Genomic DNA, 13,047 nt, shown 5'->3' with positions numbered 1-13,047 from the left:
TCAATGTCATTGAAGGTGTGGCCATAAGCAAATGATACAGCAACTTTAGCATGGATAGCCTGGTCTGCTCAATAGACAACTGTATAGCTTATATATTTATTTTCCTAATGATAGTCTGTTGCGAGTTAAGCTAGGATCGACAAACCTGACAAAAATATGTATATTGTCTACAATAAAATTGACGTTTGATATTTATAGCCCTTTTGCTAAAAAATAGTAATCAGTGCTAGAATCCACACACCGAATACTGACTGCATTTTATGTAATTGTAGAAGTATATAAAACATATACATTTAAAAGAGATCAGCTGAATATGTATTGAAAACACAGCAACTGTGAAGACCACAGATGCGAGAACTGGAAACTAATATTGAGGTTTTTATTATTTTATTTTATGAGACTAAGCTGACCTGTAAGAGGGACTTTCTTTACCTTAGTGTTCACTTCTTACCAGAAGACAATATCTTTTTGGTCTTGAAATCTGGTATATTTTATATACTGGTAGATATTCAGCTGATTATATTAAACCACCCCCCCCCCAAAAAAAAATCCTTGTTATTCAAATTGTCAATCATAAATTATTGGGAAAACATTTAACTAAAGAGAATATAATGGAGCTTTTAGTAATGGTCTGAGCCAGCTATGGCAAAAAAAAAAAAAAAAAAAAATCACAATTTTTACTCTAGGATAAAAGTTATTTTAAACATCCATAATTGACTTATTAAATAGCATCTGCATATTCTTTGTCAAAGCTGTACTATAAATGAAAGGTGATGTATGTTCTATAGCAGTGGCTTGGTGTTACCACGTACAAAGAGTAAAGTTACAGTTAGAGTTTGAATCCATGATTTTTAATCACTCTTAATTTTTTCATTACAACTAAACTACCAGCTTTTTTTAAAATATGCATAATAGATGTCTATTTTGGTTTTAGGGTACATGTTTCTAACTTAGCTGTTTTTTTTTTTTTCACCACCCCCCCCCCCCCCCCAGCCAGTTGTTTATCTGGCAGGCCCACAATGCCTTGTTCATGATCCGCTGTCTGCTGAAAGTGTTCATCAGTCAGATGTCAGAAGAGGAGCTGCAGTTACAGTTCAGTTACCAGGAGAGGGCCCCAGGGACATGTGGTAAGTCCTGACTGAACTGCATAGCTGTCCTGTGCATCACGCCATTCTGATTCAGACCAGAACTATCAGGACACACAAAGTGACAAATAAAATATTGATAGGGGTAAAACAGTAGTTTCAGACAATGGACAATACGATCTACACAGATCTATGTATTTATTTGTTCCAAACATAAGTCCTCATACCGCATTTAAATCTGTAAAATTTCACCAAACTAACATAATACATCTCTTAATGGGCTAGCACTGATCCAGCCAGTATTAGACTGGCTAGTCAATGCAAGCCTTGTAGCTGCAGGTTTCTCGGCTCTGCTCAACACAGGGGCTAACGGTGAAAAGTATGGAAGCCGAGTCTTGCCAGCGATGACAAATGTGGACTCGCTGTTTATTACCAGGCACTGTTTATTTGGAAATCAGGATGCACACTGTAAAGTAAGAAGGCCACTACTTTGAGAACATCTTAAAATAAGTTGATATTATGATTATTGTTGGAGCATATCGCTTTTCTTTTTCCTAAAAGAAATGTTTAATGCTTGTGCTTTAGCTTTAGTAAATAAAACAAGCCTGAAAAAAATGTGCTTAGCATTTTGTTCAGGTGAACATAATTTATTTTTCATTGTTTTATTAGCGATTCTTCTTTTCTACGTACTAAGTAGTATTAATTCTCTTTCCCATAGATTTCATTTTGTTAAACGCATATTATACAAGTGTTTTCTATATACATGTTATAAGTATATCACAATTTTTCATGGAATTTGATCACCTGTATTCAAGTAGTATTTGTTATTTCTACTGTGATGTCACAGTGGCATCATTTAATATTAAGAATGTCTCAGGCTAGTAACATGTTAATCTGATTTGAGGTTCTGTAAAAATACAAACATTTGACAATCTGAAATCCAAGATACAGCAAGTCAGTCATTTAGTAAAAAGCAGGTTTAATAGTCAAGCGAAATGTCAGGAAAGTATTAGCCAGCATGTCTAACCTATCTGGTCAGAGCACTAATTTTATTTCCCACTCGTTATGGTAAAATGAACACTACGTTTCTGTAATTTGTGTTTATCAACAGTTTGATTTCTGTCAAGTGTATTATACTGGGTGAGTGTGTGATAAATACAATCTATATATAACACTGAATAGTAATTGCTTTCTGATTCGTAACAAATATTTCGTCATCTGAAAATCCTGAACAAATACATACTTTTGATCTCAATGGTTCCCTGTTCCGTTTTTTGGCCATTATAGTCTAATGTACTGGGTTTAAGAGCAAAGGTTTATCCTTTTGATGGCTGGCAAGTCTCACTGTAAAGTTACAAAAGAATGTGCCTATGTTGGGAGATATTGAGTGGTACAGGTATTTGGTATTCTGAAGTAAAGTGTAAAATGTCCAGTACAAAAATGTATTGCTTGGAATTTAAAAATGAATCGACAGCAAATAACTAGGCCTATTCCCCAAGCAATTGTGGTTTCAGGCTTGACAGGTGACTCAACATTTGGCATGTGTAAATGTCTATTGTGTTTTTGTTTTTTTATGTTCTCTGTTGGAGGTAAGTCAAGCATTCTGATATAAACCATAAACACCAAAGCAATTTTTTTAAATGTTTTTTTTTTGTTTTTAATCGAAAGAGACCGAAATGTTGTTTTTTACGAGCGGGAACTCGCTTTATAGATTTCCATAAGCTGTATTCTCCTCAGATGTGATGGCATTATGTTACACAGTGCATTATTCCATGAAATGACCATTTATTTTGGCACATCACAGTTAACGTTTGGGAAGTACTTTAGTCAAAACTGGTTCAAAATATCTTTGCTGTACAGGTACAAGCTTTTTGAGGGAAAAACAGTATTCTTGGTTTTAAACTGTTCTTATCTGTGAGCTAGTGCTCTAGATAAACATGCTTGGTTGTTTCCATGTTTTAATAGGTTACTAGGGCACTGATCCTTAACGCTGAACTGGCAGGCACAGACTACACAATTTATAATTCTGACCATATGCACATTTTTATTAATTAACATTTTGCGATCCATGAAACTTGTTCTCACAACTGTTCAAGATAAGGTTAGAAGTTTGTTTTTAATCTAAGAGAATGCTTATAAACTCCCTAAACAACAAACAAATACTTAAACCAAAAAAAAAAACATTTCTTACATTTTTAATACGGCCTGATCTGCAGTATTGTATGCAGTGTTTTGCATTTAACATTGAGTAAGTGAGGTAATGGCATATACAGTAAGTTTACATGAACCGGCCTATTGTCAAAAATGGAAATCCAATTTTTAAAATGCCCCCCTTTTTGTATTGCAGTGCCTACATAAAGGATGATAAAATTTGGGTTTGAAGGTGAATGCTGCGCAACCTTGGTGGCAATTAAATGCTGATATATAATTTATACAAACAAATACACAGTCTTCATAGGTTCAGAAAAAGCAGATATTGGGTAGACTGGTCGTGTTTGAACTCTTCATAAAATACTTTTTCTTTTAGATGCTGGCGAGGAAGATCTCTTTGAGGAGATGATGTGTAACCTGGTCCATCTCATTATTGAAGTACCCCTACTGTAAGTATTTATTTCAAAATAAGTTCTTATTCTTTCCTCGAAGATTGTGGGGCATGGATGTTATTCCTTATTGTGCTCCTTGTACTACAGAAAATTTACAACAGCCCATGAGATGGTGCAGCGTAGGGGTACAATGATGTACTGATGTCACGATAGGATAGGCAGATATAATATGTATCACGATTCCTGGTCCTGATGAGCTGCTTGATGCATCAAATGATCATTTAATGACAAACTATTTTGTTAAACGAAAAAAGTTAAAGGAGTTAGAAAGAGTATGTATTCATAGCAACTACAAAACACACACATTCTTAATTCAAGAACCACTTGGTGAATTACAGTGAGCTATGTTGTGCTTTTGAACTAAAAGTACAGTGGTATAAAAACATATTTAAGAAAACATGAACATTGCTGCTGCTTTCCAAATAAATACGCCTAATAAATTGAGAGTTATGGTAGTTCCTGTTATCAGAGAGAAACTATAACCTTTTGCAAATGTGTTGTGTTATATATACTGTCGGTGCTACATGATTAGTTGAGAAAACAAGCAGCATTTTGAAAGATGAAGTCAGCCAGCTGAGAATTCTGTGGACTTTTGTTATTGTTTACATTTTGGGGATTATTTTTTTGAGTCATCATTCTAAAATTTTGGTCTTTATCTCCTGAAAAATGTTGGTTTCCTGTCAGTGTAACTCTCATTGTGGTCCCTATTGGCGCAAGGAAGTACGGTTCCTCCTCTCGATTCTGGTTGATCGTAGTAATGCTATTTGTGGTCCCCACTGGTCTAAAAGAAATGCTAATTTATGAGAATTAGCTATGCTGAAGGATAGCCCATATACAGTGGTTTGCAGAAGTGTTCACCCCCTACCAATAATGTCACATTTTGTTGAATTACAAATAATGTGTGCACAGTTTTTCAAACAAACTTTTTTTATTCAAAGCTGTAGTGGTTAAACTGAACCCTGTTCTATGAGGAGGAGGTTAAATGTCAGCAAAACTTAAGTCAGTACTTGGTAGAAGCACCTTTTGCAGCAATTATTGCAGTCTTTTTGGATAGGTCTGTACTAGCTTTGCACAGTTGGATGGTGAAATTTTTTCCCATTCTTCACAGGAAAATTACTCCAGTTCTGATAAGTTTGTTGGGGTTCGTCAATGGACTGCTATCTTCAAGTCTCGCCATAACTTTTTGATTGGATTCAAGTCAGGACTTTGACTGGGCCAATCAAGAACATTAATTCTCTTCTTGTTCAACCACTCCAGTGTGGCTTTGGCTTTGTACTTTGGGTTATTGTCCTACTGAAATGTGTATTTCCTCCCCAGTTCGTCTTGGCTGACTCAAACAGGTTTTCCTCAAGGATTCGCCTGTACTTTGCACCATCCATTCTCCCCTCTATCCTGACAAGCTTCCTAGTCCCTGCTGAAGGCAAGCATCCCAATTACATGAGGCTGCCATCACCATGCATGACAGTTGGGATGGTGTTGACTGGGTGATGTGTAGTGTTGGGCTTGTGCCAAACATAACGCTTGGAATTTAGACCGAAAAGTTAAATTTTTTGTCTCATCTGACCACAAAACCTTTTTCCACATGTCTGCAGTATCATCTACATGTTTTTTTCGCAAACTCCATATGTGCTTTAAGATGAGGCTTCTTGGTAATGGCTTCTTTCTTGCCACCTGTCCATACAGGCCAGCTTTGTGTAGGGACTGGCTTATCGTTGATGTGTGAACACTGACTCCCATCTCAGAAACAGAACTTTGCAGATCTCTCATGGTCATTGTTGGCTTCAGAGTGACATCCCGAACCAGTTTCCTGCTTGCCTAGCTGCTCAGTTTGGGAGGGTGACCTGATCTGAGTAGTGTCTGGGTGGAATGATGCATATTCCAGTTCTTAATGGTCGACTTCACTGTGCTGAGAGATTATCAGGGCCTTTTAAATTTTCTTGTACCCTTCTCATGCACTGTGCCTCTCTACCACTTTATCCCTGACTTGTTTTGAAAGCTCCTTGGTCTTCATGGTTGCTTTGTTGGATCACTATGTGAGTTGCAGCTTGAAAGTCTTTATATACTTGAGGGAAATTTTGTACAAGTTAAACCAATTTGAGTACACACTGGCTGAAACCATTTCACAAATTTTGTGACCTTTCAAACAAATCATTTGCACCTGAGCTGATTTAGGGCTTCAATAGCAAAGGGGTTGAATACTTAAGCAACTGAGATTAATCTGTTTTTCTCTGTAAATCTTACTTATTTATATTCTATGTGCATTTTTTAACTTTGTCAATGTGGAGTAGTTTGTGTAGATTCTACATGTAAAGTCAAATTTGAAAGCATCGTGGAGTACGCTCAGGTGCCAACAAAATGTGAAAACTTTGCAGGGGGGGTGGATACTTCTGCACACCACTGTATTTGGTAAAAGTAAAACATAAATAAATAAATACATTAATAAATATTGAAATAAATGAATACATAAATCAATACGTAGACATTTCTTTCTTTATCTATATTGGCATTTATTTCTTTTTCACTATCAGATATAAGCATTGCCATTTTATACTGTATGAAATGAAAATATTCAACAGTTCTTGTTCAATTGTATTTTCGTGAATATTTTTCTTGACCTGTACAGTAACAGTTCTTGTTCAATTGTATATTCGTGAATATTTTTTTTGTGACCTGTACTGTACAGTAGGGGGTGGGACAAAGTCAGTGCTGCATTGTTTTGATTTAATGTGGTTTTCAGCATTGGAGGTAACATACCAGAAATGCATGACAAAGCAAAAAGAAACTGTACATACAGATGGAGATAATTGCTTTGCACATCTTGTTATGTGCCTGGAGAAAATACGATCGATCGCTATTTAGCTTTAGAATCACACATTAAACGAAAAGCTACCAAGGCTGCTGAATAGAATGTAAAATAAACAGCTTTCAGAAAACAGACTGGAAAGTCAGTGCAGACAAAGTATTTCTGTCAGTTGTATCCAAGTTAAATCAGTACTACAAGTACGCTCTATCACAGCCACCTTGCTTCAAACAACCTGCTGCTTACTTTTTAACCCTTTGCAGTCCATTTATTCAGTGCTTGTCAGGCGCATCAGGTTCACTTTATTTTCACGTGCGCTGTTTATTTCACAGCACTGTTTAAAATATATATTTTTTTCAGAGTAAAACAGGTTTAAAAGTCATTGAATCGCAAAAGGACACTCAGTACTGTAGCTACAGCCAAGCCCCACCTCTTGTTAGCTGTATTTTTCACATACCTCTTTATAGACGTGCATACTGGTAAATCCTCTCCTGATCACTCATTTCATCACCAAACTCCTAAATAATGTGATTCAAGTCATTATTTTATTACTATAACATCTCAAAAAGCTCTGCAAATGTCCATGGTATTCTTTGAGCACTGGATGGAGAAGCAGCTACCTCCTTTATTATTTCCATGTTATCTCTGTAATGCATGGGGCTATGAGATACGCCCTTTTTTCGTTCATTCGACTCCTATCCGACTCACATGGCCATTGGCCATTCTCTGCTTTTTCCAGAGAAAAAACGACTACAGACCTGTGCTTTACGTCTTTTTGATGATATCAGACAGGGTCCGATATCGGACTGGAAAGGGAAAATTGTAATGTCGGACCTGGTCCAACATAGGACTGCAAAAGATTAAACAGTCAGAATTTTAGACCCGAATAGGCACATTTTCTTTGTTTTGACTCGGTACTAATAAAATAAATTATTGGATGGGATTTATAACATGACAACAAATGTGCTGCATATATTGCCTTTATTAACGTATGCCAGATGCCTTTGGGTAACCGAGTTTTGGGACTGTTTATAATCGATTTTCACATCTGTTAAACTTGGCAAAGCTTTGCCTTTCACTTCCAACCAATTCACTGGATGCAGACGTGCAGACTTAATATGTGGGCAAGTCCACACCAGACGGAGAATGTCAGCAGCAACTGCTGGGGGATGTTGCATGTTTGTCTTTAACAAATTACAGCACTTTATTTTAGTAAGAAAGAAAGTACCACTAGTTTTAGGCTTTTAGTGCTCTTAAATATTGTCTACTTAGGTTTGCGAAACAGGTCTGCGAAATCCTAATTTCATTTCATAGCTTACCCGTGAAAAATGTACAAATTTACCGCTTTAAGTAGACCCCTATACATAATCATTATTTACAAAATCTTGTTAATCTCATTACTTGTTAAAAACTGTACCTTTACTACTGTACTACTTGCAAATGTTGTGAAATGGAATAGCAAATTTTGTGACGTGAAAGCTAGGGCGTCTGCTTTGCAAGCTGCATTGGAAGCATGTCTTGGGTTCGATTCCCACACAGGGTTTATATTGCTAACTTAAAAATAAAATTAAATGTAATTTATGTGAAAAAAATGTAGTTGATATGATTGACACGTTCATTGAACACACATACTTTTGCACACATAACTTCATCGTGCAAATATAAGCCAAGTTAGAAACAACTGGGGCAACCTTGACCCCCACCGCTTTTACAGAGTGCCTATTTGCTTGGAGCTGGCCAAGGCCTCCCGCAATTGTTTCTTATAACTTAGCTTGTCTTTTTGATACATGTTAGAAGAAACAGTTGAGGAAACCTTGGCCCCCATTGGTTTAACAGTTGTGCCTATTTGCTTTGTGCTGGGCAAGGTTGACCCAATGGTTTCTTGAAACTTGGCTTGTGTTTTTGATATCTCCACTTTAAATGGCTGGGCACTTTTGATAACCTGCCGTTTTTTTTTACATTTCCAATGTGTTTTTGTGTCGGATAGAATCTACAAATCTGAATGTTCAGTGGAGTTTTATTTGAATTGTATTTATTTTCTGTGAGGATTACATAAAAAGCATAGCTTATAAGTTATTTAAAAATACCATTTATATGAAAAGGTAACCAATAACACATTTAAGTGGAGTACAGTATTCAGGAGCAGGTAATGCAGAGGCTGGTGGTGAGTAGAGGAGAATCCCAACATATGGGAATTCTTTTGCCATCTCATCCGCATGTTAAATGGTTATCTTACAGGGCCTCTGTGCGTCACCCCTTTTTTCAAGGTAGAGGTTGCCAGTAGTGTAAGGTATTTGTTTGTTGTGAGTATCATAGAAACCACAAGTACTGGGGAGAGATATTGCCTTTCTCGTGATTTTTGTCCCAGAGCCAAATTACTGGAAACTAACTTGAGACATTCTATTGTTTTCTGAGGGAAAAGTCTATTGGTAGTGCTCATACAGGCTTGCATGTCACCCTCATCAGATTGGTCTAATGTAATTCACTCTGACGGTGGAGATTATGTTGAACGTTATTAAGTACCGAAGGGTTTGGGGCTTGAAGGATTACACAGCCCCCTGTCTCGTGTTGTCCATATCGCAACAATTTGTTTTGCAGTATATTCCTGAGACCTTGGATATTTTTTTATTCACACATCATAGATAACTAAACTAGGAAATTACTCTCCAACTTTTACTCCAGTGCCTTGCAATTGGATTATAGTCACAAGTCCAATGTATTTTTCCATCTGCCACTGGGATTGCAATCCAACCTGTGGCCATAGACTCCAGACACATTTCCTGTAATGAGGGACTAATTCAATCTGCTCACGAAAATTTACAGCAAGGTCATTTTATATAATTATGATGTCAAATAAAGACAGAATAACACACAAAGTTCTGTTTAGGTTAAAAGTAACCCCAATAATCTTGCCCTGTGTCACGTGCAGCCTCTGCACATGTACACTTATTACAGTGTCACTTTCTCCATCAGAGCAACAGAGATGGAGTCTGTGTTCCAGATTTGAACCTCAAACTTACTCTACTGTGCAAGACTGTTACATAAGAACATTAGAAAGTTTACAAACAGAGGAGGCCATTCGGCCTATCCTTGCTCGTTTGGTTGTTAGTAGCTTATTGATCCCAGAATCTCATCAAGCAGCTTCTTGAAGGATCCCAGGGTGTCAGCTTCAGCAACAATTCTCCGTGTAAAAAAAAAAAAAAAAAAAAAAAAAAAAGTGCCTCCTATTTTCTGTTCTGAATGCCTCTTTATCTAATCTCCATTTGTGATTCCTGGTTCTTGTTTCTTTTTTCAGGTTGAAAAATCCCATGGGTCGACATTGTCAATACCTTTTAGAATTTTGAATGCTTGAATCAGATTGCTGCATAGTCGTCTTTGTTCAAAGCTGAATAGATTCAGTTATTTTAGTCTGTCTGCATATGACATGCCTTTTAAACCCGGAATAATTCTGGTCGCCCTTATTTGCTTTTTTTTTTCTTTTCGTATATGATTTTGCCATTTGTATCTCTTAGACATTTGATCTCCTCTTTGAATGTTATCTTGCTTTTATAATATTGGAGAAAACTTCTTGGAATTGGTTTTAGCCCCTGTAGCAATGCTCATTTCTATCTCTGTCTTGACCTTTCTGACTTCCTTTTTGATTTGAGTTTGTAGTTCCAAGTACTTGAATTCCATCTGTCGTGCTCCCTATCAGGTTTTTCCTTTTTATACGGGGGAAGTTGAAATCCCCCATTAATATGGCTTCTCCTTTGCTGCATGAATTTCTAATGTCCTTGTATAGCAGATTATTTTGCTCAGTGTCTTAATTTGGCGGTCAGTAGCATGGCCCTATTATTATGCCCTTTGAAGTTTTGTCCATTATCCTGACCCATATTGATTATGCGTTTTTGTTTTTTTTCTTCTAGATTTAACAACTGGGCTTCAAGACTATTTTTGATGTATAGCGATATCCTTCCGCCTCTTCTGTTGTGTCTGTCTTTCCTATACAGTGTATACCCACTAATAGTATGTTCGTCTCCATCACTCTTCGATAGCCACGTTTCTGTAACACCTAACACATCGTAGTTACTTGTTAGTGCAGTAGCTTCAAGTTCTAGCATTTTATTTTTGAGACTTCTGGCATTTAGATAAATACATTTAATGGCTATCTTACCTGAGTTGTTGCCCTTGTTTTGATGTAATCTTCCTTCTGTTTTTTTGTTGATTTCTCCCCCAAGTGGTTGCCCCCACTGGCAAAAATCATATTAAAGACAATTAACAATGATTTTTTTTTAACTGTGCTCTCAATAATTCTGAGAAACATTTAATCAACATTTCGTATACAAAGCATACAATTATATAATGTACATAGTCAAACATGCTCATGCGACGACCTTTATTTAGCGACCACCTGGTCCAAGTGACCACTTTAAATTCCTCCCAATGACATTTATGCTTGTATTTAACTGTATTGAGCAACCACCTGTCTAACTTCAATTCTCTTACCCAGCAACAAACTCAAACCTGTATTAAGCAGCACCTTACACAGGGCTAGTGTTATGAGAAAAATATGGTTTTAAACAGTACGTCATAAATTCAGAGGAATACGGTAACCATTTTAGCTGTCTTTTAATCTGTAATCAATAAAATAACAGCGCTCTCTTGTAAAGGAAGAGAGAAAACATGGAGAAACAAAAGGTCCTCCCTAGGTGACGGAAATAAAATTACTTAAACTTGTATAGACAGTAAGTGGCTGGAAAAAATGCTGAAAAATTTGGCACTAGAGAGACGCAGATACAGCATTTTGAAATGGAAAGAACTAGGGCTTGAAGTTTTAGGTTTTTATTTTTGTTCTTGTGACCGTGTTTTGAGCTGATTCAATATCTTAATTAAACGCGAATAAAGCTGTTAATTACTAAACAAAGTCTATTCTTTTTACCTTGATGTCCTGATTGACTTGCTTATTTTGTGTCACCTTCATTTTTCGAACAACTAGGTAGCTACCAATGTGTCAGTTTTGTGTTGTGTTGTTCTTTCCCGCTAATTTTAATAGAATGTTCTCATCATTAGGATGTAGCGGCTTAAGACTTAAAGGCAAACCGTTAAGGAAAATAAACACCGAAAAATTCAAGCCATATTAATAACAGTATGAAAACAATGTGCGCGGTAATCGAAAAAGATCTTATGCTTATGCTGGCATTGGTTTCAGGATGCAATGAATCAACACGTACCTGAAAGGCAGACACAGGCATTGAAATTTGCAAAGGATTTAAAACATTTTGTGTGACCGGAGACAGGCAAGCATTCATTACTTTCACAAAAGAATTTGTTTTGTGAATGCATTATCTAAATTAATGTTATTAAGTTACATACTTCCTTTTGTTCATGTAACATCGTCCTGGCTTTTACCCTGTATGTAAGACATACCTAATTATAGGAAAGTATGTTAGATACAAATAGAAAATTCATATGTTATGGGCCCTCTTTTAAGAGACCACCTGTGTTAAGAGACCACTATTAGACTGTCCCTTGTGTGGTCTCTTACAGGTTTGACTGTATTTTGTTGGGACCTGAAAATTTAAGGATTAACTTTCCATTCCACTTCTACCAACAAACTATACAAAACTACACCTTTGATCAATATCCTTTTCCAAATGGTATATATCTCTTGTTTTGATCCTAGTTAGGCATCACATTGTAGAGGAATGGGTGTGAGATTGGAACGGAATCCAAGAAAAGAAAGGAAATATCCTGCTTGGAACTGTCTTATCTTTGTCCTGATCAAAACAAAGCTCTGATTCCCCACCCCTTAGGCTTCTATTTAACCCTTTTGATCGGGCCACAGGAAGGACAATATTTAAATGTGATTTCAACTGTAGTTGCTGTCAATCCCTCCTTTTTGGCAGAGCTTGACGTTACCCAAGTATTAATCCAGATTAACCTCTTGATACTGTGAACAATGAAATTGTGGAAAGAAAATATTTCCACACTGGATATCCTATTTCACAGTCTAGAACTGCATTGCTGAGATTATGATCTGGCACCGCAAGTGACTTTTTGTCCTTTTATTTATTTTGGCATCTACTCCCAAGGAAGGTGACCATTCCACTTGCTGTGTTATCCTGTAAAAACATTTGTCTTTTGGATGGAATAAATAGACGTGCTGGTGGCTCAGAAGTTTGGCAGTGGAATATCAGGCCCAATTAACTAGGGAATTATTTCAGGATTTGTTTTATTTTAAAATATATTTGTTTTTTAAACTGTTGTGGTGTTTGCATATTTATCAACAGTGTAGACCAATTTTCGGAATATTCATTCATTGTGAATAAGGCACTGTAACAATGGACTGCGGTAACATAATTAGGCATTCAACATTTCTCTAATAATTTCATGAAAAAGTCATATACAGTATATAGAGTGTATAGAATAAATAAATGCTACTACAGCAATGTATTCACAGCATTGCATGTTCATTGGGTAACTTCCTCCATTGGAGTAATTTAGATGGGCTCTTTATACAGCCCATAATCCTAATTGGGCTGGGAATTAACCAGTTGTAGGCAAGACCTAAAACTCCCAT

At 36.5% G+C, this 13,047-nt stretch overlaps 1 protein-coding gene across 4 annotated transcripts in view; it reads left to right on the top strand.

Moving 5' to 3' along the window:
• LOC121314418 (dymeclin-like) overlaps positions 1 to 13,047 on the top strand; it is a 170,911-nt gene that overhangs the window by 18,540 nt on the left and 139,324 nt on the right. For 3 of the 4 annotated variants that reach the window (XM_041247681.1, XM_041247671.1, XM_041247690.1), the window contains exons 5-6: positions 994 to 1,127; positions 3,613 to 3,685. In XM_041247681.1, the coding sequence (XP_041103615.1) occupies positions 994 to 1,127; positions 3,613 to 3,685 (207 nt within the window). The remainder of the gene's footprint in view (positions 1 to 993; positions 1,128 to 3,612; positions 3,686 to 13,047) is intronic. The other variant, XM_041247699.1, reaches the window with a different exon arrangement.

This window comes from Polyodon spathula, chromosome 1 (assembly GCF_017654505.1).
Source record: "Polyodon spathula isolate WHYD16114869_AA chromosome 1, ASM1765450v1, whole genome shotgun sequence".
Classification (NCBI taxonomy): Eukaryota; Metazoa; Chordata; class Actinopteri; order Acipenseriformes; family Polyodontidae; genus Polyodon; species Polyodon spathula.
The sequence above is the reverse complement of the archived record's forward strand: the minus strand, read 5'-3'. Positions and strand labels throughout refer to the sequence as shown.